Source organism: Tursiops truncatus, chromosome 8 (genome assembly GCF_011762595.2).
Source record: "Tursiops truncatus isolate mTurTru1 chromosome 8, mTurTru1.mat.Y, whole genome shotgun sequence".
Classification (NCBI taxonomy): domain Eukaryota; kingdom Metazoa; phylum Chordata; class Mammalia; order Artiodactyla; family Delphinidae; genus Tursiops; species Tursiops truncatus.
The window spans coordinates 94,196,955-94,223,754 of NC_047041.1; the positions used below are offsets into that span (position 1 = coordinate 94,196,955).

The window sequence follows — 26,800 nt, forward strand, 5'->3', positions numbered from 1 at the left end:
AAGGGGTGGGGCCAGCACTGTGAATGACTACCGTCACTCTGCAGACCCAGCTCCCTCCACAAACTCCCTGGTCAGGCCCTCCCCTGTACCCTATCTGCTCTCTTACATCTAACCCCCCCAGTCTCTGTTGAGGGGCTTGGGGAGGGATTCACCCACACCCACCCCATCTCCAGGCTAGAGATGAGGATTAGGGGACTGGAGGCTCAAAGCTCCAGACGCATGGGTGGACCCTACATCCCCTCATGTCCTCTCAGTTCCTACACGTTTGAGGAGCCTCATCAGTCTCCATGGTAACCACTGCCCCTGGCCTCCAAAGGCCCAAAGCCAGACCTTCCTTGCAGACTCCCCATTTCCCAGAGAAAGGCATCCTGGCCTCAGAGCAGGAGGCTTGGGGGGAGGGGGTCTCAGGCTGGGCTGCTCTGCCACCACTTCTTTTGGGGCTGGGGCCTCTCAGACCCTCATTTTTTATAGCTGGAAGCTGGGCTGAAGGACACAGCCTGAAACCCTTTCCAGGTCACAGTGAGGTCCAGTGAGTCCCATCCATGTTCAGCACATACTTACAGGCCCTGGTTGGGTGCTGGGGTCCCAGTCCAGGGAGCAGCTACCTTCTAGGGGAGACATAGGCTATAAACAAGTCAATAAGGTCAACTTGTAAGGAGTGCTAGGAAAACAATATAAACCAAGGGATGTGAAAGGAGAGGCCTACCTTGTGAGAATCTGACAGAATCCAGGCAGGATTCTAGGGCAGTTTCTAGGGCAGGAGACCCTTATGGAGGAGCAGCTCTGAAACTCTGTCTGCAGGGTAGAGCCGCGGGAGGGGCCAGAGGGTGTTCTAACAGGTTACTTCAGCTCTGCGGGGAGAATCATGCCTGTGTCACAGGACTGATGTGAGGGGTAACTGCAGTGAGGCTGTGGAACCTCAGCATAGGTCCTGGCACAGAAGCATACACGCTCAGTCAACCGTGGTTGTTTGTTCCCAGCCCAGAGCGTCGGTAACCCCTCCAGGGCGGAAGGTCGGGGGGGAAAGGAAGAGATGCAGGCCGGGCGCCAGGCACATTCACGACGGTCTAGTGAAGGGTTGGGGATCCCCGGCCCTGCCCGGGAAGCCCAGGCCGCCTGAGTCAGTAAGGCCCCTCGCCAACTCTCGGGCAGGAAGCGACCTTCACAAGGCCGCTTTATGCTGCCAGGACACCTGGACTGAGTGGGGGTGGAGCAGACGGGGAGGAAAGCGGGGACTCCAAGTGCTCCACTGCTCTCCTGGGCGAGTCTCGGCCGGCCCCGCCTCCCGCCCCCTGAGCAGGTGTCCGGACCCGTGAGGCCCGGCCTTCCAGCCCGCCCCCTCCCTCTTAACTCCGGCTACTCCTTTGATCCCGGGTCTGGGGATACGGCCCCTCCCGCAAGGGAAGGTTCGGGGGAGGAGATGGGGCAGGGAAGAGGGGGATGGGCTCAGAGCAGGTAGTTGGGACTGGTCCTTCCTGGGTGGCTGCCCCCAAGCCCTCCAGCCATCCTGAGGGTTCCCGGGTTTCGTCCCCCCACTGTAGGGGTCCTCGTAAGCCCGGGCAGGGGCGGGGCGGGGCCTCCCTCTCCCCCCCACCCCGGGGAGGGGTCTCCCCGCCCCTTCGGATTCAGCCAAGCGGAGATGAAACCTGAACCCAGGTTGGGGGCGGGGCTGGCTCCCGCTCCGACCGGGCTGGCCTGCTCCTTCATCTCCCCTTTGCCTGCACCCCAGCCGTCTTCTGAGAGAGTAAGGTCGGGATCCCCAAGACGCTGGAGCAGGTGAGGTGGCGACTCAGCGTGGGAGAGAAGATCGGGTGGCCGTCGGGCCCCACCGCCCAAGGCTGACTCTCCTCTCTCCCTCCCTGGTCCACAGGGCCCGCGATGGAGCCCACAGCCCGGGGTCGCGCCCCGCCGTGAGCACCCCCTGCCCACAGCCATGCTGCCCCGAGGGCGCCCCCGGGCGCTGGGGGCCGCAGCACTGCTGTTGCTGCTGCTTGTGATCGGTTTCTTCCTGTTCCGTGGGGACCTGGACTGTGAGCGCAGCGAGCGGGAGGCGAGTGGGGGCGGGGGTGACCCGAGATCCTTACCCAGGTCGCTAACGCCACGTGTACTTCCAGACGAGCGGCCGCGGCCGCGGGGGACTGCTGCCTTCGACGGAGACCCGCCGGCAGACCCCGGGGGCCACAACGGCTCGGATTGCATCCCGCCGCGGCCGCGGCCGCCCAAGTGCGAGGTAGGTAGGTGCGCACGGCCCCTGGCGGTGGGAATCTCAGGGGCGGCGCGCCCCCAGCCCAGGGACCTGGACACCTGTGGGAATCCCGACACCTGGTGTGGGTTCTGGCACTGACCGGCCAGCTGGGGACGCCTGGAGTTCGCACCTCCCCTTCTCCTGGCCTGGCCTCCCTATTTGTGAAATGAGGGGGTGTACTCCCACGCTGCGGAGTCCCCCTCGACACTCCTGCCTAGCTCTGATGCCGGGTGGGGCTACACTGCCCTGGGCCAGGTGAGCCCAACCATGGGTCCTTACCGTCGAGGGGAGGAGGAGGCTGCTGCCGACCTGGTGTCCCCTCCCCAGCTCTTGCAGGTGGCTATCGTGTGTGCGGGTCATAACTCCAGCAGAGACGTCATCACCCTGGTGAAGTCCATGCTCTTCTACAGGTACAGCCAGGAGTGTCCCTCTCCTCCCTTGAAGGTGGTTGTAGGAATATCCGGAGCTGGGTACAGAAAAGCTCTTGGCAGAAGTTGGTGCTGCCACTTCTGAGCCCCTCGAAGGGTAGGGCTTCTCCCGTGTAGTTCCTTCTGGGGCCTTCAGCTTTCCTCCCTTGTCCTTCCTGAAGGAAAAATCCACTGCACCTCCACTTGGTGACTGACGCCGTGGCCAGGAACATCCTGGAGACGCTCTTTCACATGTGGATGGTGCCTGCTGTCCAGATCAGCTTCTACAACGCTGATGAGCTCAAGGCAGGAGCCCTGACCCTTCTGCACCCATCCCCAGCCATCCCCAGCCCCCTGCTTCCTCCCAGGGTTGTGGGGGATCACGGGGAGAACAGGTTAGAGCTGCCTGGGACCTCCAGTCCCATCACATCTACTGAAGCTCAAATCCCTCACCCTCCTGGGGCCCACCCCTTCTTCCCCCTGTGTCACCTGAGTATGTTCTGGCACTCGTAGGCCCTTCTCTTGCAGGCTCATGCCCTGTCCTTCCACCCACAGCCCCAGGTCTCCTGGATACCCAACAAGCACTACTCTGGCCTCTATGGGCTAATGAAGCTAGTGCTGCCCAGCGCCCTGCCCCCTGACCTGGCCCGTGTCATTGTCCTGGACACAGATGTCACCTTTGCCTCCAACATTGCAGAGCTCTGGGCACTCTTTGCTCACTTTTCTGGTGAGAGGCCTGGGACCCCACCCCAGTCAGCCCCTTTCCCTGGCCCATGCAGGCCTCCCTGTGGCCTAGCCCTGAGCCGAGGTCCAGTGGCAGCCTCAGGCAGCTCCCTCGTGCCCTCCCCTCCCAGACAAACAAGTGATTGGTCTCGTGGAGAACCAGAGCGACTGGTACCTCGGCAACCTCTGGAGGAACCACAGGCCCTGGCCTGCCTTGGGCCGGGGATTTAACACAGGTGGGGATAGTTCGGGGGGGCGGGGGAGGCAGGAGGGGCGGCCACTGGTCCTTGGGCCCCAGGGGCTGGCTAGGGCACAGAATGATTGGAAGACCCCCCAGTAAGAACGGTTCTGTAGAAGGAACACTGGGAGAAGAGCCAGAAATCACAGTTCCACCCTTGTCTGTACATGCTGAATGACTATGGCCAAATCACTCGGTTCCTCTGAGCCTCAGTTTTCTCATGCATTAAATGGTGGTGACTTTAGCAGCCCTGGGATCACCAGATTTGAGAAGATGGTTGTGGAGGTGCTCTGTAAGCTGTGCTTTGCCTCCCCTTCACCCCCAAGAGGATGAGTTGCTGATAGAGCTAGTACATGCTCACATCTGAACAGTGAGAAAATACCAACACGTCACAAAATAAGCATTCAAAAGACACTTTCTTGAGCCCTGGCCCCAGAAGCTGGTCATCCCAGGTGGGCATGACAACCTCTCCCCATGAGCAGGCGTGATCCTCCTGCGGCTGGACCGGCTCCGGCAGGCTGGCTGGGAGCAGATGTGGAAGCTGACAGCCACACGGGAGCTTCTCACCCTGCCTGCCACCTCACTGGCTGACCAGGTCTGGGGGAGCTTTTGAGGGGGGGTGGGGCAGGCTCTGGGCCGAGACGTGATGGCTGTCTCTGCCCAGGACATCTTCAATGCCATAATCAAGGAGCACCCGTGGCTGGTGCAGCCCCTGCCCTGCGTCTGGAACGTGCAACTGTCAGACCACACGCTGGCTGAGCGCTGCTACTCAGAGGCGTCCGACCTCAAGGTGAATGGGGTAGGGGGACCGAGTGGTGGTGATGGGCCCAGGATGGGGACTCCTGTTCCCTGCTCCCATCCCCCCGCCGATGCCCTCCCTGGTCCCAGGTGATCCACTGGAACTCACCAAAGAAGCTTCGCGTGAAGAACAAGCATGTGGAATCCTTCCGCAACCTCTACCTGACCTTCCTGGAGTACGATGGGAACCTGCTGCGGAGAGAGCTCTTTGGGTGCCCCCGCCCGCCCCCTCCTGGGGCCGAGCAGGTGAGAGGGAGCCGCCTTCCCTTCCCTCGGGGAGGCTCTACCCCTCTGCTCTGGTGGGACCCGGCCTTGTCTGGGGCTTGTCCGCCTGCCCCACCCAGCCCGTCCTCCTCTCCCCCATCCCCTCAGTTGCAGCGGGCCCTGGCGCAACTGGACGAGGAGGACGCATGCTTTGAGTTCCGGCGGCAGCAGCTCACTGTGCACCGTGTGCACATCACCTTCCTGCCCCACAAGCCACCGCCCCCGCAGCCCCACGATGTCACCCTGGTGGCCCAGCTCTCCATGGACCGGTGAGGGTGCCGAGGGCAGCCCCAGGGAGCACGGTGTGGTCTGGGACTGGGGGTTTCGAGAGGAGGGTTCCACTTGGTGGAAGGAAGAGCTCTTACTGCCTGATGCTTGAGGAGTTCCAGGAGTTGGAGACACCGGAGATGGTGGAAGGAGCTTGGGCTTTGGGAATCATTCAGATGTCTGGAACTGCCCCTCCGTAGCTGTGGGACCATGGGCAAGGCTTAATATCTCTGGCCCTCAGTTTTCTCATCTGTCAAATGAGAAAGTACCCACCTTGTGGGGTAGTCGTGAAGATTAAATAAGAGCATGTCAACAAGAGCCTGGAAGGTGCTCAGCAAGTCACTTGAGGGGGTGTCTGTGGCAGCTAACGCGGGAGGTATCCCAGCCCTCCCTGGGCTGACCACTCCCCTCACCCCAGGATGCAGATGCTGGAAGCCCTGTGCAGGCACTGGCCGGGCCCCATGAGCCTGGCCTTGTACCTGACAGACGCAGAGGCCCAGCAGTTTCTGCGTTTCGTGGAGACCTCGGTGGTGCTCTCCGCCCGGCAGGATGTGGCCTACCACGTGGTGTACCGTGAAGGTCCCCTCTACCCCATCAACCAGCTTCGCAACGTGGCCTTGGCCCAGGCCCTCACACCTTACGTCTTCCTCAGTGACATTGACTTCCTCCCTGCCTACTCCCTCTACGACTACCTCAGGTGGGTGGAGGAGGGAGAGGAACGGCATGTGAGTGGGTGTGGATGGGGTGGGGGAAGACCCACAGGACCCTGGCGAGTGTGTCCCTGCTCCCTTCTGGGCTGCAGTGTCCTCTGTAAAATGGGGGCGGCATTTGGGTGGGGGCCGTGTCGTTTCTCTGGGCTGCCTAGGAGAGTGACAGTCTGGGAGCAGGTCCTGGGCAGCAGCTCCACGTGTGTCCAGTGGGCTTCAGGGTGAGCTGGCCCCTGAAGTCAGGTCCTACATCTAATAAAAGTAAGAGAACCACTGGGCCCAGCGCTGGAGGCAGAGCCTTCCTAGCTCTCTCCTGCTCATGGGCGCTCCATCCTCAGGGCCTCCATCCAGCAGCTGGAGCTGGGCAGCGGGCGGAAGGCAGCTCTGGTGGTGCCCGCATTTGAGACCCTGCACTACCGCTTCAGCTTCCCCAGTTCCAAGGCCGAGCTGCTGGCCTTGCTGGACGCTGGGTCTCTCCACACCTTCAGGTAGGAGAGGTCACTGCCCTGCCCTGGGGTTCCCCACACTGACCCCCTCCAGCCACGAGCTCCTAGCCTCAGCCTGGCTCCCCACCCTATCCTGCCCCACAGGTACCATGAGTGGCCCCGGGGTCACGCGCCCACAGACTATGCCCGCTGGCGAGAGGCTCAGGCCCCATACCACGTGCAGTGGGCAGCCGACTACGAGCCCTATGTGGTGGTGCCACGTGACTGCCCCCGCTACGACCCCCGCTTTGCGGGCTTCGGCTGGAACAAGGTGGCCCACGTCATGGAGCTGGACGCACAGGTAAGGGTCACCTCGTTGTCTCCAGCCTTGATTTGAATACCTCCAGGCTCAGGGAGCTCATTATACCGCAGTGGGGCACGCTGCACCGTTAGGCGGCAGCGTGCCCCACTGCGGTATAAAGCCCCTCTGCAGAACTAAAGCCGTCTGCCTTTGGCCCTGAGTTTGGCTCTTAGCGGCGATCGAATAAATCTGCTCCCCATTCCCCAGAGCTGCCATCTCCCCCCAGCCCAGGCAGCGACTGTCCGCGTGCCCCACCCCCCAGGAATACGAGCTGCTGGTGCTGCCGGAGGCCTTCGTCATCCACCTGCCGCACGCCCCAAGCCTGGACATCTCCCGCTTCCGCTCCAGCCCCACCTATCGTGACTGCCTCCAGGCCCTCAAGGACGAGTTCCACCAGGATCTGTCCCGCCGATACGGGGCTGCTGCCCTCAAATACCTCACCGCCCTGCAGCAGCCCCGAGGCCCCACCTGACCTCACACCTGCCCCCCGCACACTCCCTGCAAGACAGCACACTCCCTGCAGACACACTAGCGACCTTGCTGCCGCCCCACCCTCCCTGCTATTTAAATTATTTATGGTCTCTGTGGGAAGGGCTGGGGCGGCACCTCCCTTCGCTGCTATCCTATGGCTGGGGGTCTAGTGATCCTCTGCCCCAGCTGGTTTGGGGCTGGTTCCTGCATCCTCACCTGTGACACCCCTTTTTCACAAGTAAAGTTTTAACAGTTCCTTTTCATGTTCCTCTTGGTTTGGGGCATGAGGAAGTGAGCCTGGGGAGGTGCTGAATCTGGCACGGAGGCTGCCGGGACTGGAGTGTGTCCTGTCCACCCTCCCCTGCCCCAAACCCAACACCATGAGTCTGAGAGACTTTATTTGGCTTTATTTAGTAAAATGTTAAAATAAATAAATACAAATTGATCAGCTGCTCTGTATCCCCCCCACCCCCTCAAAACAAAAATCAAACAAACAAAAACAAAAACTTTGAAGCACAAAACTCCAAATACAAGTTCTACCAAGACTGAAATCACAAAGGGCCTGGACAAGAGACAGGTTGGGAGCTGGCTGGCTCTTTTCTGCTCAGAGCTTGCTGACCTCCGGCTGCCCGTCCTGTCCTGCCTTACTGCAGCTTACCCTGGGCTGAGGACCCAATGACACCGGAGAGAGGAGCAGGGGCCAGAGACTGCTGAGGGGACAGTGGAGTCCTCAGGGAAGAAGAGCCTTTGGGAGTGGGGAGTGAAGTGAATTTGTGAGCCCTGCTCTTCCTTTACAAGGGCTATTTTCAAGAGCTCCACCGGGGTCAGCTTCCTTCCCCTTTACTCTGGTGGGAAGGCCAAGAGGAATCTTCTCAAAGGCCACCCCCTCACTTCCTGGAAAGGAGCTGATACTGAAGACGGCTTGAAGTCAGGGTGAGAACGGGTCTCCTGTTTCCTGCCAAGGGTGCCCAGCTGAGGGCTGGGGGTGAGGTCCCCAGTCTTTTAGACAGAGCAAGGTTGCCTCCATCCAAGAGAAGCCATGGAATCGGGAGAACCCAGGGCCTGGAAAATGTACCTGGGCCACCATCCATCCTGCTACCAAAGAGCCTTTTGCCCCTTGGGGTAAAAGTCTCTTAAATTAAGCCCTTTGGATAAATAAGAAAGACCAAACCCTAAAAGGGAGGGAAGGGAGGAAGCCACTTTTGAGTGTGCTGTGTGAGTCGTGAGTTGGCACGAGAGCGCAAGCAGGCCCCACTGGCCCCAAGAGAGTAAGTGTCAGAGATGGCTGGAGAGGCAGCTGCACACGCAGAGACTGAGGTGAGCAGGATACGCGACCACCCTCACAGGAGACGTGTGGGGTGAGCAACTGCGCCCATGCACACCACCTGTCGAGCCTGAGCCAAGCAGCAGCGGGGACAGAGGCGGGCCTGTCGGGAAACCGCGCACTCACATGGCGCCGGCTGGAGGCTGCCACGGCCATGTTACAGGCCCCACACAGGTAAGGCCCACGAGGGGCTGCCCCGAGCCTGGTCTCCCCGCCAGGCACGACCAGCAGGCTTGCGCCAAAAGGGCCTGATAAGGAAGGAAGAAAGCGGAACTCTGGATGAGCTCAGCAGCGGTGAGACAAGACCCAGCAGGCTCCGTGAAAGAAAAAGGACCCGCAGGCCACACTGGCAAGAACATGAGCAGGGATGATGACAGCAACATGACCTCACTGTTTCCAGGGCGCGTCACCTGAGCCACGGGACTGACAAGGGGCGTCCTGATCCAGGGCCCGGGGGGCAGCTCCTTCCTAGAGCCAGACCAGCCGCTCCCTGGCCTCTGAAGTGACTGCAGGCCAGCTGCTTTCAGGTGTGTCTGTCAGCAGCTACACTGGGACACGGGGAAAAGCAGCAGAAGGGAAAAAGGGGGAGGGAGGGAGAGGCAGCTCCGGTGGGGCAGTCATGAACGTGTGTCTCAGGCGGTCACAGGGACCCCACAGGTCTGGAGGGACGGAGAGGGTCTTCTCTTGGCAGGACAGTGAAGGAGGAGGAGACTGGGTGACTAGGGCCCTTTCTCTGCAGTAAGGGGTGCTTGGGAATTTTGAGTCCAGAATGCGGGTTCGGGGGCAGCGTTGCCTCGTTTACTCCATACTCGCTGACTTGCACAACAGCTTATGTCTGAACCTGAGGAAGAATCCACACCCAACCCTAGGCAAGGTCAGACTGTGACTACTCACAGCAGCTGGCAAAACCCTGGTCAATTCCTAGCCCTGCCTCCCACCCCCAAGAACCTCCAGGCAGCTCCTTTCTGAGCAAAGGCCTCTAGTGATCACAGTTTCCCCCTGCTTTCAAGAGGATAGGTATTATGTGGCAACCTCCAGCCTCTGGGCCCAGACAAGTCAAATGGGAGGGCTCCAAGACAGGGCGTACAGCCCGCCTCTGGGCTCTGAACCTCTGCCAACTATTCCTCCAACTAGTCCAGGCATCTCCCAAAGCTCCCTGACTAGACATAGCACCTGGGTTTTTGCATGAGGAAAGGGAGCTCCTTTCTTGCCCCCTCAGGCAACCTTGCAGCCAGGTCCTGACTCTGAGGCCTGTGCAGCCCCTCTTAATCCCCTCTTCTAACATCCCAGGAAGATGAACGGAAATGGTTGGTAGAGATGAGACATTTTACCTAAGGAGTATTTCTCTGTTGCAATTGCTTTCAGGATCCATCTCTGTCTCTCTGGGCCTAACTAGGTGAGGGAGAAACTACTGGGCCCTTTTCCGCCCCTCCTAGACTCTGGCCCTTAGGGGGCGGGCTTGGGAGAGATGCTCTGGGAGTGCCGGGGGTTGCAGAGCCCCCGCCTCCCTCCTGTGGCCAGATGCGCGCAATGGGCTAAAGGTCTCCAGCGGGAGCGCACACTTGACAAAATTTATTTCCCACAAGGCAAGATGATAGAAATGGTCTGAGCCTTTCAGAACCCCGCTTTTCTCAAGAAGAAGACAGGCCAAGCCAAGGCAAGCACCGCATTCTAGCCAAAGGTCACCCAGGAAGCCTGTGGGCGGGCAAAGTGGAGTAAACGCCCATCTCCGGCGACTAGAGCCAGCAGGCGGAGAAAGCAGCTGGAGACTCAGACCTCTCTTCGAAGACATGAAGACACAAAGGCCACCCTGGGCTCTCTGTCTCAGAGACACCACGTCCCCTCAAGACATCTCACTCCCTTGTTCTTTCTAAGCACCAAGGGCTGATGCAGCCTGCCCCCTGCACCCTTCCACCAAAGCCGGGGTGCGTGCGCCCCAATGAGCTTCAGTGGCCATTTCCTTCAAGGCTGTCCCCCAGGCGCTCAAAATGCTGGTGGCTGAAAGACCAAGAGCAGCACCAAAGGAAGGGATCTTATTTAGGCACCAGCCTTCTGCTCTAGCAAAACCCGAGGAGACAACAGGGAGGGCCCTGACACCATCCACACTCCATGTGGGCTTCTGAAACAGGAGCCCAGATCCCTGCACCAAGAAGACAGGACAGTCTTTTCTGAGCAGGGGAGAAGGGTGGGAGAGCTCTGCCCCTGCTCGTCAGGGCCGCAGCCGTCCGGAGGACAGAAATCATGGAGACTAGCCCACCAGTCTTGAGACACAAACACAGCAAAATGTCATCATGTTCAGCAGGTTCTGTGCTAAAAAATTATAACTACACAGCATTTTCTCCAGTTCTGACACCTTTTTAATAGAAATCACTGTTTTTAGGAAACAAATAGCACTTTTGTAATTTTTTTTTACAATGTTTCTTACCTTGATCTTAATTTAAGTAACACTAGGAAGACCTCAATCTTTTTTATTTTCCTTTTTAATTAAAAAAAAAGTTGTTGTTGTTTTCCCCCAGATACAAAGATTTTTGCCCTTGCATAAAAAAACAGTGCCCCGAACGATGACACAAGGACTCACACAGACTCACTGGACCTCACTGACACTATGATTCCTATTCTACCATGCAAGGTCTCGACTACCCTTAATTGGACTGTCAGCCTGAAAAACAGCTTCTCTATTCCTTATTTTAGTTTTTGTTACCAAAAAAGTAAAATAAACAACAAAATAAAACTTTTTTTTAAAGAAGAAAGAACAGAAACAAAAATTAAAAAAAAAAGAGAAAAGCAACGTCTCCATTCAATTCACACACACCTGGGTTGCGTGCTGCTTCGCTCAGGATCTTCTCTTCTTATAAATATAGAAAAGGGATGGAGCTTGTTTTCAAGTAAAATCACTGATCCACCTTTTTTCCTTCCTCGACACACACACCCTTCTTCCCTGCCCCGGGCAAGGGCCACCTGAGGCCTGGGTCTGCTTGTTCTTGGAGAGGGAAGGTAACCGGACGGTGCCGATTTGCCAAAGCAGGGAAGGAGCTTGGGGAGGGGTGGGGGAGTGGAGTGCTCCGGAGAAGACCCCGGTGGCTGTTTCTTGGTGTCCATCTCTCCGTGCACTGTGCCCGCCCCAGACAATATGAAATACTGCTTATCTGATATACTTTTCCCCACCCCGGCACCCTCCCATTCCCTCCCCATCCCTTCCTCTGGGCACTGGGGTTGGTTAAATCTCGATTTCCTCTTTTTGGTTTTATAGTAGTGAAAGTTTAGAAACAGGAAAGCCCACGCACTCTTTGGACTTGTCTTCTCTACCTAAACAAACAGCTCAGCAAATAAGGGTCTGGAACCTGCTCCCCCCCACCCCGCGGCCCGTCCCCGCTCCCCACCCAACAAAACAAAAGCGAGCCCACGGTGGTGGTGGGGGCTGCCGCAGGCACACACTGGCGTGTAACAGGGAGAGCAAGTGTATTATCCACTCGGCGTGGTGCTGGCCCAGAGCCTCCAGCTGGCACGGTTTCATGTGGCGTGGTCCAGTCTTTGCATGTACACACAGAATAAGAAGGATCAATTGGCAAACTCTGGTGCCACCCGGCACAAGCATCTTCTCTCTCTCTGGAACCAAAGAACCAAAAGAATTCTGTACTTTCCAGAAGAAATCCGGCTTTGCTTGTCTAGAGTCTTCAGTGTTTTGCTCTCCTTGCCACTGGGATCCCGTGGCTTCTCCTAGCAGGGCTCTGTTATTTAGTCTCTTCCCCCTGGTTACAGTTCGCTGTGCAGCTCTGGTTGGAGGAGGAGGGGGGCGGGGAGGGCACCGGCGTGGAGGTGCTGGCGTTGGCAGGGGGAGTGCAGTCCGGGCCGTTGGAGACGGCCCCCAGAGTGGCCTCAGAGTCTACAGGTTTGGAGAGGTCGATGCCGTGGATGAGGCGGATCAGCTGTTTTACCTTCTCCAGGGAGCTGTGCATCTCCTTCTGCCGGGCCAGGATGGTGTTCTTCATTTCCATGCATTTCTGCAGCCAATGAGAAGGGCAGTGGCACTGAGCCTCCGGCTTTTCTGACAGGCCTGGCAGCCCTCTCCAGATAAAAGAATCCCTGTGGACTAGTGTGCGGCCCCTAGACCTTGTTCTGCTCCACACTGGAGTGGCTGCTGCTACCCAAGGGAAGGAGGAGGCCCAAGAGGCAAGAGACAGAGGGCAAGTGAGTGGTTTAAAAGCCCGCTACTTGACACTAGGACTTAACACCAAACATGAACTACCACTATAATACTACAAAATAAAAGCCATTAAGGAAAAGCTCTCCCAGCTGGGCTGCAGCTGGTTTGGGCAGGTCTGGGTACGCATCTACCTTGCTAATGGCGCTGATACGCTCAGGGCTGGGCTGAGCTTCTACAGGGCAGACACGAGCCAGTGGTATCTGGATTCAGTCTGAGGGCCTGCTGAGGATCACTGGGTCAGCAAGATTTTAGAGGCAGGGCCTGGGGTGGGATACTTAGTGATATTTAGGAGAATCAAAGACTGCAGCCAACAGAAGACCTTCTGCTTGGTCAGGGACTTGTAGTCTTTTGCCCTTTTGTACTTGGCCTCCCACACCTGCTGGCTTCTGTTCTAGGCAGGAAAAGCGATGTGAAACCTGCCAGCCACGGGCAGTATGATGAGGAGAGACAGCGTGACTGCCACCAAGTCCAGGGCACCACCTGGCGTCCATGAGGGCTGAGGCCACCTCACTCCAAGAAGGGGACCTACTCAATGGAAAAGAAAGCCTGCTCCTGTCAGGAGGAGCCTCTGAATCCCTGCTGCAAACACAAACCCCTTTCCCACCTGGTCAGCCAGGGGTAGTATTTACTTCCAGTACTTGTCTCTAGAAAGCGCTCTTCCTCAGGCTGGTCAGATAAACCTGGAGAGGCAATCAGCAGGGCATGGAAGAGGGGCGGGAGGAAAGAGCCATGCAGATGGACCCACTAGCTAGGGCGACTGGGAAGAATTACACGCGGGGGCCTGGTGTGTGTCAGGCGGCTCCACACTCCTCCCAAACACACTCAGGAGCACGCAGGGGTGCTGGCTAGGCTGCTGCAGTTGCTACTTGATCTCTTCAGCCAGAAGACTGAAAATCTTCTCTCAGGTCAAAGCCAAGAGGATGTTCCAGAGCTTGGCTAAGGCACCGTATACCAAATGGCCACCTGTACCTGAGGGCCGAACTCTAACTGGAAGCAAACTGCAACCACCCAGGTTAACAGTGTTAATAAGCTGAAGGAATGAATCAGCGCTTGAGAGCCACACGTACTGTTATGTACACAGAAAGTTCTGTACCTCTGTACCTCTCACCGAAAGCATGAGGTTTACTTACACTTATAGAATTGCTGAGCTGTTTCACCTTCTGCTCTAGTTGTTCTCGTTCTTGTTTTAAATCTGAACTCCATTTAAGTAATTTCTGTTTTTCTTCTTCTTTTGCTGGGAAAAAAGAAAAAGGAACTTGTTTTTGACAATAAATTCTTTGAAAAGGCCGCCATGTTCAGAAGGCTTGCTAAAGAAGATATCTTCCCCAAAGCTCCCCAAGCCCCACAGCCAGTGCACAGAACCTGCCCACTAAGACTCTCCCTTTTATATGTAAAGGGACGCTAAGAAAACTGTCCCTGGCTTGGGCCTGGCTTTACATAAATATCACTTCTCATTTTTCCCCCCCAAGGAAGTGCTACAACAAACTTTTTATTTCGTTCAATAAAAGCTTTTCATTTTTAACTTTATAGTTCCTTTTGAAAACGAAACAAATACTGTCTCCTAGTACTTGTCTGTTTTTTTTTTTAAACAAAGGGAGGCTTATACAAAAGGCAGTATGGATAATTCTTTACCTGCTTTATAGGCAATATAGGAATGAACAATTGCTAAAGTTCCAGGCCATGGAATTGCTTCTTCCTTCTTCAGCATCTGAAAAGATTTTTAGAATTTTACCCTTGAGAAAGATATATAAACACACATCCACTGTGTAGTAACAAGCAACAGTGTCTGTAGCTATTGGCAGACAAAATCCAGGAAGGATTTACGGTGGCAGTGTTGCAAAACCCTGGTCTATAGTTTCTGGACTACAAAGTCCCAGTTTATCAGCCTGAAAGAATGAGGGTCAATGGCAGGAAGAGCCAAGCCACCTGAGCCCTGGCTTAGAAAGAGGCTGGGAGCTGGCTAGGCATTCCCATCTTTTCATGCCTGCTACACGACCCCCAACTACTCCCAACCATCAGAAACATCAGCACACAAGCTGCAGGTCTGCCTAATGGCAGCAGCCACTGGCAGCTTCGTCCTTCACCCGACATGGGCTGCCTGTCGCAATTTTAGCTTATATGTGCCTCAAAGACAGCCTGACCAAGGAAATTAAGTATCAGCTCCAAGTACTGAAGTATAATCTAGACCCCGAGTAGAAGATTATCAGAGGGTCACAAAGCAGCATCAGGAAGAGAACAGAGAGAACTGTCTCTGCTACATCATGGAGACAGTAAGGGTGAGGACCAAGATTTAAAGGGGAAAACCAGAATTCCCTCAACTCAGGATTCCAAAGAACCGAGCAGGACCCCAAAGCTTGCTGAGCTACTGGGCTTATTATCTATGTAATATTTATACTTTTGCCTACTTCCAAAAAGGTCTCAAGACAGCTTATAATAAAAACATAAAGACATAAAGATACATGGATAGTTTAAATAAAAAATCAGAAACTAAACAGAAAAGGAAGGGAAGAGGCTTTCTCTTCTTTCAAATCCATGAAATATTAAGACAGTACTTTTATAGTTAGTTCTCTGATCCTGATGATGACACAGGTTAAAAGTAAAACTGCTCTTATTTGAATTAAATGATCAATTGGGCAGTTCCCTTTAAGGATTTTATTTCCAGAGTTTCAAGCATATGCTGAGTTTGGACCATTTTTAGAGAATGAGGCAGACAGTCTTATGGACTTTTAAGGGTAAAGGTAATGAAAAGATAAGTCATTTCAGATAGAGGGAAGCAATTAGGGTCTCTCCACCTGTACATGAGTCACTGCCTCATGAACAGAGAACCTCTGAGAGGAGGGATGCTGTGGGGGTGAGTGCTGTGCTGTGAACAGGGCAGATGTGGCTCGGAGAACTACTGGAGAGGAAAGAGACTCAGCCATTCCCTCAGCTTAGAGGGGAAAGGAGGTCCTTCTCCTCCTCTGTCCCTCACCCTTTCTGACCCACCCACAGTACCTGGTCCTGACATCTGGGACAGATCCACATGCCCTTGGGAATCGTTTTCAGAGGAGGGTCCAAGCAGTCCAGATGATATACACGGGAACACGTGTCACACATCAGCAACTGGCCACTTTTTCTGCAAACACTGCAAAAATCCTCATGGATATCACCCTATGAAATTGAGAGGAAAGGTAAGAGAAAGGACAAAAAGGTAAAATTGGAATGTTAACGTACACATTCTGGATACATATAAATGTTTTCGGACAATCAGCTGTGCCCCTCCAACTCATTGCAAGAGTGTTCAAGAAAAGCAGAAATTACCAACGGTGCAAGCCTGCTCTATAGAGTTGAGGTTCCCCAGGTGGGGCTAGTATTCTTAACCTTAAAGTAGAGTTTACAAGCAACTGTAACTGTGGGGTCACCTAGGCCAAAATTAGCTTTACAGGTAATAACTCAGCATTTAAGTTTTGGTACAGTCCAACTCACAAATCATAAAGTTTAAAGACATTGAAATCCATTCATCATTTCCCATCATCAATGGGAAAGAAGACAGACAAGAAATGGAGGTTTTCGCTAAACTCTTTACTTGCTCTGGGAGAAAAACTATAGCCAAAGTTCAAACAGGAAAGTATTAAGTCAGGAGCAAAGTAAACTCCTATGAGTTTTCTAACATGAAGAATTAAAAAAGCCAAACAGCTGAGAGTGTTCTCTTAAAACCAGTATTTGGCATTTGCTGTTCAATGGACCGTTCTATTCCGGGAGGCTTTATTCCTCCCTGTAAAATGCTTCACCAGATAGATAAAGAAGAGCAGCCTAAGTGCACTCTGCTAGTCTCTCCCGCCTCCATGAGTGATGGTTCTGGTACTCAGGCGAGTCTGTGGGAGCCCTCTCAACAAAAGGCACCATCAGAAAAAAGCAGATCTATTTAAAATTTGGACAGAACATATTAAAAAAACACGAGGTATTAAAGAGGTGTTTTTCAGTGAGTCAATCCCTGGCCTGTTCTCTAAACAGGATTAACGCTGTTGATAAGGACACCAGGAAAGGGAAGACTGAAGGGTCAGGCCAGAGGTTAACTAACAAGGCAGCACCTCAGCTTGGAGGAGACCCCGGCCTTTTCACTTCCAATGTGTTGTTTTAGAATTTCAGGCTATTCTGACAGAAGGCCTAATACAGAAATTTTGCACAAGAAGCAATGATACAGAAAGCGATGCCCAGTTCTTCCTTTCTATGATATAACCCTTCAACCACGATTGCTGAAAGGAACATATCTTCCCAGACCTACTATTTCTATCCAAAGGAAAGGAAAGGAACTATCTGGCAGTATCTACATATCTAGGGTATCTGATGGCCCAGAAAACTGGCTGCAAAAAGTTGTAAGCTACTTCAAAGTGTGGATGGATGTTAATCTCTTTTAGTAAGACAATGTTACCTCTGGGCAGTCAAAAAATAAGATACTTAGTACATGTGTAAGAATACTACATAAGAATGCAGCCTAACAGTGTAACTTCAAGGCACCGAAAGATGTTAAGGTTTCATCCCTAGATTAACTGTGACTTTCTTCTTAAAATCAGCCTGAGGGTGGCTCTCCTCTAGAGACCTAGTCTTTTTTGAACCTTCGCCCCATGTTGTAAGTCTGCATCTTTAATAAGTTTATAATAATTTTATGGCTTCAGAAACTCTTTTACACGAACCACAGGTACAATTATCACTGATGAAGTAAATGAGACAAATTGGACATCTTATTCCAAATACCTATCTTATTTGTTGGGTAAAGAGCTCTGCTCACTTTCCTTTGCTCCAGAGTAAGGAGAACATCAGGAAGTGGAAGGTGGAGAGTACATAAAATAAAGGTTAAATAATTTCTTTCAATTTCCTAAAGGAAAGAAAACTTCTATCCTATTTACATATCCTGTAGCAGCAGTTCATAATCTTTTCAGTGTCAGGACCCCTTCGTAACACTTAAAATTACTAACCACCTCAAAGTGCTTTTGCTTAGGTGAGTTGAATCTATTGCTATTTATTGTACTAGAAGTTTTAAAACTTTTTTATTTTGAAATAAATAACAGAATCACAGGAAGTTACAAAAATCATGTATTGAAGAATGTTAAAATCCAAGAACACACAAGGGCACATTCAGTTAGCCCTCAGAGTGCTATCACCACTTATCATGTAGTACCTGGAAAACCCCACTGTCCTACTTTTGAGAAAATGAGAATGAAAATGGCAAAGAATATTTTGGTATTATCATGAAAATATTTTTGATTTTATATTTTGATTGATATTATATTTTAAAATACATAAAATTATATTTTATATTTTGACCCCCTGTAAGAGTCTCAGTATCATACCCAGACCACAGATTGAGAACTACTGCCCAAAGAAATAAATATAAAATGCCAAGATATGTATTTCATCCACGCAGAATTGGTTCTTTGCTTAAAGAGAGCAGAGGAAGTCCCACAGAGTTGCTGCACCAGGTCCAAAGGGTTAGGCTTTGGTGACTGACCAAATTACTACCATAAACCAAATAGTAAGTTGAATGATGGCTGACCCACCATCCTTTGCTGGGAGCTAAAGATGTATGTTTTTTGGAAACACCCTGGCTGTATCAATTGCAACTTCATCATCTGCTAAACAAATTTTATAACTGTGTCAACATATCTTCCCTTCCCATAAAAATGATGATAGTGGCAACAAGATACATCCTAAAGATTAGTGACCGGCTGGGTCTTATATTACCAGCTCCTTCTAGATGGTTACTGATCCCCAGGAAATGCCTGCCTCTCAACTGTGATTGTTTAATTAACATTGCTGGGGCTTACGCCACCCAGCAGCAAACACAGAGCCCTGTGTGTTGATTTTAATCACTGCCACTGTTGGGACACTGTAAAAGTAGAAGTCAATTATCTTTAAAGAAAATCCATTCCACTAGGTTTAACCGAGAAAGTTCTCAACATATTTAATGGTTTTAGAAAAGCTTTCTTTTACCTTTCGATTCCTGAAAAGAACAAAGTTTCCATTTTAAGAGGAAACCTGGCAAAAGCATTTAGTTGGTGATTTGATCCGAGTGTATCCTTCGGGTTCAGTCTCTCAAAGAAAATCATAAACCTCCTCAGCCAAAAGTCACAAAAAGGAAAAACAACATCTTTAGGGAAGACACTCACTTGCAGACCCACAATCATCTGTTCCCCAGCATCTGTGCATCGCCTTGCAAAGGATCCCTACCAGGAAGCCATGAGCTGGCAATACCTCGGCAATGCTTCAACTGAGGAAAACGGAGATAATCTTTGGTGCAAACAAAGTTTCTGACAGGGACTCCTGGTGCTCATTAACAGGACAGGTAGAAAACCTGTGTCAATCACTAATGCCAAAAACCAATGCTGAATCTTGAGAGCAAGACTAGGTCTGTAGCCACTAGCTATTGTCCAAGGAAGGAAACCTGCCCGAGAACTCTTCTATGACCCTGGTCCTCCGAAGATGACACTTCCTTTGTTGTTTCTGGAACCGTAACTCAGGATGTGCATACGGTATGCTTTTGCTCTTTGGAGAGGGGTAGACCTAATTATTAAGTACTAAGAAGCTTCAAGTTCAAGGGATTTTACCTGAAGACGATCCTAAAGACAAGCTCTGTAATTCACAAAAGAACTGGGATGTGCACAAAATGTAACTCTTGGTTTCCCTCCTCAAACCTGCTCATCTTCCAGTAAACGGCAGCTTTATCCTTTCAGTTGTTTAGGCCAAAACCTTTGGCTATTCTCTTTTTCTCACATCCCCTTATCTAATTCTGCTGGCTCTTCAAAATAAATGCAGACCCCATCAGTTTTTTCCATCTCTACTTCCGCCATTCAATCGGGCCAAGTCATCGTGAGCTCTTCCCAGGATGACTGCAACAGCCTCCTAACTGGTCTTCCTGCTCCCATCCTATCCTCCCCACAGTCTCTTCTCCGTTGTCAGACACAGTGATCACTCTAAAATCCAAGCCAATTTTGCAAACGCCTTAAAAATAATAAATGCACAGGACAGATCATATCTTGGGTCACAAATCAAGCCCTGGTAAATTTAAGAAAATTGAAATCGTATCAAGTATCTTTTCCGACCACAACGCTATGAGACTAGATATCAATTACAGGGAAAAAGCTGTAAAAAACACAAACACATGGAGGCTAAACAACACGCTGCTAAATAACCAAGAGATCACTGAAGAAATCAAAGAGAAATCAAAAAATACCTAGAAACAAATGACAATGAAAACACGATGACCCAAAACCTATGCGATGCAGCAAAAGCAGTTCTCAGAGGGAGGCTTATAGCAATACAATCCTACCTCAAGAAACATCTCAAATAAACAACCTAACTTTACACATAAAGCAATTAAGAGAAAGAAGAACAAAAAACCCCCAAAGTTAGCAGAAGGAAAGAAATCATAAAGATCAGCTCAGAAATAAATGAAAAAGAAATGAAGAAAACAATAGCAGAGATCAATAAAAGTAAAAGCTGGTTCTTTGAGAAGATAAACAAAATTGATAAACCTTTAGCCAGACTCATCAAGAAAAAAAAGGAGAAGACTCAAATCAACACAATTAGAAATGAAAAAGGAGACGGCACAACTGACACTGCAGAAATACAAAGAATCATGAGAGATTAATACAAGGAACTCTATGCCAATAAAATGGACAACCTGGAAGAAATGGACAAATCCTTAGAAAAGTACAACGTTCTGAGACTGAACCAGGAAGAAATAGAAAATATAAACAGACCAATCACCAGCAGAGAAATTGAAACTGGGATTAAAAATCTTCCAACAGACAAAAGCCCAGGACCAGATGGCTTCACAGGCGAATTCTATCAAACATTTAGAGAAGAGCTAACACCTATCCTTCGCAAACTCTTCCAAAATATAGCAGAGGGAGGAACACTCCCAAACTCATTCTATGAGGCCACCATCACCCTGATACTAAAACCAGACAATGATGTCACAAACAAAGAAAACTACAGGCCAGTATCAGTGTTGAACACAGATACAAAAATCCTCAACAAAATACTAGCAAACAGAATCCAACAGCACATTAAGAGGATCATACACCATGATCAAGGGGGGTTTATCCCAGGGATGCAAGGATTCTTCAATATACGCAAATCAATCAATGTGATACAACATATTAACAAATTGAGGGGTAAAAACCATATGATCATCTCAATAGATGCAGAAAAAGCTTTCGACAAAATTCAACACCCATTTATGATAAAAACCCTCCAGAAAGTAGGCATAGAGGGAACTTACATCAACATAATAAAGGCCATATATGACAAACCCACAGCCAACATCATTCTCAGTGGTGAAAAACTGAAACCATTTCCATTAAGCTCAGGAAAAAGACAAGCTTGCCCACTCTCACCACTACTATTCAACACAGTTTTGGAAGTTTTAGCCACAGCAATCAGAGAAGAAGAAGAAATGGAATGCAAATTGGAAAAAAAAGAAGTAAAACTGTCACTGTTTGCAGATGACATGACACTATGCACAGAGAATCCTAAAGATGCTACCAGAAAACTACTAGAGCTAATCAATGAATTTGGTAAAGGAGCAGGATACAAAATTAATGCACAGAAATCTCTTGCATTCCTATACACTAATGATGAAAAATCTGAAAGAGAAATTAAGGAAAGTCTCCCATTTACCACTGCTACAAAAAGAATAAAATACCTAAGAATAAACCTACCTAAGGAGACAAAGGACCTGTATGCAGAAAACTATGAGACACTGATGAAAGAACTTAAAGATAATACAAACAGATGGAGAGATATACCATGTTGTTGGACTGGAAGAATCAACATTGTGGAAATGACTATACTACCCAAAGCAACCTACAGATTCAATTCAATCTCTATCAAACTACCAATGGCATTTTTCACAGAATTAGAACAAAAAATTTCACAATTTGTATGGAAACACAAAAGACCCTGAATAGCCAAAGCAATCTTGAGAAAGAAAAACAGAGCTGGAGGAATCAGGCTCCCGGACTTCAGACTACACTACAAAGCTACAGTAATCAAGACAGTATGGTACTGGCACCAAAAAAGACATGCAGATCAGTGGAACAGGATAGAAAGCCCAGAGATAAACCCAGGCACATATGGTCACCTTCTCTTTGATAAAGGAGGCAAGAATATACAATGGAGAAAAGACAGCCTCTTCAATAAGTGGTGCTGGGAAAACTGGACAGCTACATGTAAAAGAATGAAATTAGAACACTCCCTAACACCATACACAAAAATAAACTCCAAATGGATTAAAGACCTAAATGTAAGGCCAGACACTATAAAACTTTTAGAGGAAAACATAGGCAGAACACTCTATGACATAAATCGCAACAAGATCGTTTTTGACCCACCTCCTAGAGAAAGGGAAATAAAAACAAACAAAAGAAAAACAAATGGGACCTAATGAAACTTAAAAGCTTTTGCACAGCAAAGGAAACCATAAACAAGATGAAAAGACAACCCTCAGAATGGGAGAAAATATTTGCAAATGAAGCAAATGACAAAGGATTAAACTCCACAATATACAAGCAGCTCGTGCAGCTCAATATCAAAAAAACAAACAACCCAATCCAAAAATGGGCAGAAGACCTAAACAGACATTTCTCCAAAGAAGATATACAGATTGCCAACAAACACATGAAAGGATACTCAACATCACTAATCATTAGAGAAAGGCAAATGAAAACTACAACGAGGTATCACCTCACACCGGTCAGAATGGCCATCATCAAAAAGCCTACAAACAATAAATGCTGGAGAGGGTGTGGAGAAAAGGGAACCCTCTTGCACTGTTGGTGGGAATGTAAAGTGATACAGCCACTATGGAGAACAGTATGGAGGTTCTTTAAAAAACTAAAAAGAGGGGCTTCCCTGGTGGCGCAGTGGCTGAGAATCTGCCTGCTAATGCAGGGGACACAGGTTCGAGCCCTGGTCTGGGAGGATCCCACATGCCGTGGAGCAACTAGGCCCGTGAGCCACAACTACTGAGCCTGCGAGTCTGGAGCCTGTGCTCTGCAACGAGAGAGGCTGCGATAGTGAGAGGCCCGCGGACCACGATGAAGAGTGGCCCCCACTTGCCACAACTAGAGAAAGCCCTCACACAGAAATGAAGACGCAACACAGCAAAAATAAATATTAATTAATTAATAAACTCCTACCCCCAACATCTTCTTTAAAAAAAAAACTAAAAAGAGAACTACCATACGACCCCACAATCCCACTACTGGGCATATACCCTGAGAAAACCGTAATTCAAAAAGAGTCATGTACCACAATGTTCACTGCAGCACTGTTTACAATAGCCAGGACATGGAAGCAACCTAAGTATCGATCGACAGATGAATGGATAAAGATGTGGCACAAATATACAATGGAGTATTACTCAGCCATAAAAAGAAACGAAGTTGAGTTATTTGTAGTGAGGTGGATGGACATAGAGTCTGTCATACAGAGTGAAGTAAGTCAGAAAGAGAAAAACAAATACCGTGTGCTAACACATATATATGGAATCTAAAAAAAAAAAAAGGCTCTGAAGAATCTAGGGGCAGGACAGGAATAAAGATGTAGACGTAGAGAGTGGACTAGAGGACACGGGGTGGGGGAAGGGTAAGCTGGGACGAAGTGAGAGCGTGTCATGGACATATATACACTACCAAATGTAAAATAAATAGCTAGTGGGAAGCAGCTGCATCTCACAGGGAGATCAGCTCGGTGCTTTGTGACCACCTAGAGGCGTGGGATAGGGAGGGTGGGAGGGAGATGCAAGAGGGAGGGGATATGGGGATATATGTATAAGTACAGCTGATTCACTTTGTTATACAGCAGAAACTAACACACCATTGTAAAGCTATTATACGCCGATAAAGATGTTAAAAAAAAAAATAAATGCAGGTAAGAACCTTCAAACGCTGCTAAAACCACTAAGTTTGCTGGGGAACTGGATATTTTTATAGACTCGTCACTATCTTCACCTAAGGAAACAGGCATCTTTAGGATTAGAGATATCTGATTGAGTCTATCTTAAGAGATGAAAGCTAATATCACCAACAATGGGACAGATGGACAACATGTGCCTCTTGTGATGCACTGAGAATCAGTGCATCATCAGGTATTTGGTGCTCCTACAAAAATGCATACCCTGAATCTATTCTTGAGAAAACAATCAGATCATCCAAATGGAGGGACACTCTATACAGCAACTGGCCTATCTTTTAAAAAATGTCAGTGTCACGAAGGACAAAGACAGGCTGAGAAACTGTTCCAGAGTAAGGAGACTAAAGACAAAACACCATAAAAATTAATGTCAAGAGTGATCTTGGGTTGGATCCTGGAGCAGAAAAAACAAAGTGCCACTCAGGCATTTATTGAGATAATTGGAGAAATCTGAAGATGGGCTGTATACTATACAAATAATGTTTTGTCATATTAAATTTCCTCAATTTCATAACTGCATTGTGGCTACGTCAGAGACTGTCTTTGTTTTTAGGAGATATACACGGGAGTATTTTGGGTGAAGATTCATGATGTCTTCAACTTCTTAACTAGATCAGCAAAACAAGCGTGTGGTGGTGGGAAGTAGCATATGTGGCGAAATTGTAACAATCGGTGAATCTAGGAGGAGGGTATATATTCCTTCCTTGTGTTGTTGTTGCAACTTTTCTGTAGGTTTGGAAATTTTCAAAATAAAAAGTGAAAAGTAACGTCACTCCTCTACTTAAAACTCTGGAGCATCTCCCATCTCACTCAGAGTAAAAGCTACAAGACCCTGCGAGACGGGCCCTGCCCTCTGAGGTCTCCTCTCCCACTGCTCCTGCCTGCCCACCAAGCCCTTCTTCTCTACGCCATATACACTTCCTCCAACGAGCAGGGCTTCTGCACTGCTGTTCCCTCTGCGTGGAATGCTCTTCCCCGCCCCAGATACTCCAACATACTCCATTCCCACCAGAGAGGCTGTCTCTTACCACTCTTCATAAAACAGCAACCTCCTGCTGTAACTCCTTATGCCCCTGATTCTGTGTCAAGTTTTTTTTCACAGCACTTATCATGACCTGACATTTAAATGTTCATTTGCTTATCACCTGCCTCTGGCCGTGCAATACGAGCTCCCTGAGGGCAAGGAGCTGGTTCTGTTCCCTGTTCTGTCCCCAGTCTCAACAACAGTGCATGCTCAGCAGGGCAGTGCTCAGTATTTGTTGAGTGAATTCACCGCTTTGTAAGCGCTCATTTAAAAAGAGGGCACAAAAAAAAAATAATAATAATAAAATAAAAAAATAAAATAAAATAAAATAAAAAGAGGGCACTAGTTTGCACTCCTGCAGCCTCTGGGGGAAGGGCTACTAAGCATCTGATGCTTTTTTCAGGAGCCTGCTTCTGACCAATTCTGATGAATAAAGTTGCTTTTCGGAAAAGTTGTCTTGAATTTTACTTGAAGCAGGAAACACGGACTGCTAGGCGAATGTACACCTTTGTTCATTATCCCCACCTCCCCAAACTCACGACAGACACCTGCACACCTCTCAGTTATACGACCTGACTTCCCCACCCCATCCCCCTTCCTGAGAACTCCTTCACCGCAGATAAATTCCAGACTTTGAAAACCCTGACTGAGCCTCCTAATGTGGTCTTTAATATGATTCTCAAGGACATGGCAGGACCTGGGACCCCAGCAGAAAGCTGCCTTACGTGGCACACAGTGTCCTGTAGGGATTACTGCTGTTCCAGGGTTAGTCAAGGAGATGCAACTGGTAAGGAGACAACATATGATAACGGTTTCCCCGATTTAAGCTCTGAGAAAGAGAGTGAGCTTTTCCCAAGTTACTTACGTCTGTGGAGGTGGGGCTGGGCAGGGACACAGGCTGAACAGGTGCAGGGAAAGTGAATGTGGTCTCTGTCTTTTCATTTTCAGGGGAGTCAGGATGACTGGATGGGGGGGATGTTGGGGTTAGGGCTCCAAACCCCAGCACTGCATTGTATTTTGGAGGACGACCTACAGACCGAGAAAAGGGAACAAAAGGGAAAAAAGGGGGAGGGAAAGAAAGGGGGAAAAATGATCTTACATACCTTTGGCCAGTGTTCCTCATTGGCTAGCATGGAAAAGGAAGTGAGGTAGCAGAGAGAAGGTTAATACAACAGTCCCAAAGAGAGGAAAAGAAGCAAAGATTTAAATGTCATTCGAAACAAATGCATGAGTGTCGAAGGGAGGATAAGAGAGCCTCAGAGAATGACAGGAGATACTGGGTTATGTTAAAGGTCTTCGCCTTGGGCAGATTATAGAGACGTTCCTCAACTATGACAATTTGAGATTTCTAACGGGAGAACAAGATATCAAAGCCCAACAGGAGCCAAGGCCAGGGAGAAGAATTTATTTTCTTTTTCCATATCTTTTACATATTGTCTCCTAAGGTTTTTCTGCAATCGTTATTCTTATAATAATATTAGTGATTCTCAGTTCCCACAAACAGACTGGCTGAGGATCTCTGCTTTTCCTCTTCTCTCCTGCCCACATTTTGGTTACTTCATTGCTTGTGAGGGTAGAGAAAGGCAAAGGGAGGAGGCAAAATTCAAGTTAACTATTCTTACCCCTTCTGGCAGAGCTAGGAAGACATATGTTCTGGGAGTAGCTGGAACCTAAGAGCTAAAAAGACCTTCTGGGCTTAACAGTGAATTTAAGTAAGTCTGGACTCAGATACCCTTCCCAGTTGATCAAAAATCATCTCCCTGCTTTCCATCACAAACATTCCAGTGAACTACATGTCTTAGAACTGGGGTGTTCCAAAGTCTCAGGAAAAGCCCTGTCATCAGCAACAGCTACCAGAAAGAGCTGATTTGAGCAGAAGCATTTTGAATCAAACCTCATGGCTACAGAGAATCTACAAGTGGGCCCTAATGCATATGGGAAGTCCAGGTCAACCACTCTTGCCTTATGATATATCTAAGTCAGGGTCCTTGTCTTCTAAGGGCCAAAGGTCATAGCTTCTAAGCTGTAAGTGATCAAAAGTGTACGCCCAGCACACCATAGGCAAAAAAAGAGCCGGAGAGGTACACAACTGCCTACGAGCACTGGTGGATGGTACGTGGGATCATGACTTTGCCAACAGTTATAATTTATATTGGAATTATGCACAGGAGTCATGATTCTGTCAGATATTACACAAACATTACCTATCTGTGTTAAACCGGCACTGTGTGCAGTACAAAGACAGATCGTACTGGTTTGCCTTTTCTAGGGTATTTAGTGCTGCTAGAAGGGTAAGTGGAAGATAAATGCTCTTTGTTTACCCACAGAAGGCACGTCCTAGGCATTGTGAATGCAGGCTTTCATCCTCTGACCTTGGCAAGAGATG

The 26,800-nt window shown here is 49.6% G+C and overlaps 2 protein-coding genes and 1 long non-coding RNA gene across 36 annotated transcripts in view; 1 reads left to right on the forward strand and 2 right to left on the reverse strand.

Annotated features, from left to right (window-relative positions):
- Positions 1–556: 556 nt before the first annotated feature.
- On the reverse strand, positions 557–5,404 carry LOC141279385 (uncharacterized). 2 transcript variants are annotated; one of them, XR_012333525.1, is made up of 4 exons: positions 5,041–5,404; positions 2,525–4,603; positions 707–851; positions 557–624 (listed from the first exon to the last, which is right to left on the reverse strand). It is a non-coding gene; the product is annotated as an uncharacterized lncRNA (long non-coding RNA). The 2 variants fall into 2 exon arrangements; XR_012333526.1 differs by having other exon boundaries at positions 577–608.
- On the forward strand, positions 851–7,412 carry LARGE2 (LARGE xylosyl- and glucuronyltransferase 2). 5 transcript variants are annotated; one of them, XM_073808815.1, is made up of 15 exons: positions 851–1,776; positions 1,871–2,030; positions 2,115–2,230; positions 2,573–2,655; positions 2,835–2,958; positions 3,208–3,379; positions 3,507–3,611; positions 4,096–4,208; positions 4,278–4,403; positions 4,502–4,657; positions 4,784–4,944; positions 5,361–5,639; positions 5,988–6,137; positions 6,240–6,435; positions 6,643–7,412. In XM_073808815.1, exons 2-15 carry the CDS (start codon positions 1,934–1,936, stop codon positions 6,796–6,798), a joined length of 2,034 nt encoding a protein of 677 aa, XP_073664916.1. In that variant the 5' UTR covers positions 851–1,776; positions 1,871–1,933; the 3' UTR covers positions 6,799–7,412. The 5 variants fall into 5 exon arrangements, with proteins under 5 accessions (XP_073664916.1, XP_033716414.1, XP_033716416.1 ...); XM_033860523.2 differs by having other exon boundaries at positions 6,662–7,412; XM_033860525.2 differs by having other exon boundaries at positions 6,698–7,412.
- The window catches only part of PHF21A (PHD finger protein 21A), a 194,522-nt gene continuing 175,020 nt past the window's right edge, over positions 7,299–26,800 (reverse strand). For 25 of the 29 annotated variants that reach the window (XM_073808825.1, XM_073808823.1, XM_033860531.2 and 22 more), the window contains 5 exons: positions 25,280–25,443; positions 15,429–15,584; positions 14,067–14,142; positions 13,565–13,668; positions 7,299–12,231 (listed from right to left, as the gene is read on the reverse strand). In XM_073808825.1, the coding sequence (XP_073664926.1) occupies positions 11,962–12,231; positions 13,565–13,668; positions 14,067–14,142; positions 15,429–15,584; positions 25,280–25,443 (770 nt within the window). In that variant the 3' untranslated portion in view covers positions 7,299–11,961. Of the gene's footprint in view, positions 12,232–13,564; positions 13,669–14,066; positions 14,143–15,428; positions 15,585–25,279; positions 25,444–25,517; positions 25,541–26,800 lie in introns of all 29 variants that reach the window. The other 4 variants (XM_073808829.1, XM_073808832.1, XM_073808831.1 and 1 more) reach the window with 1 other exon arrangement.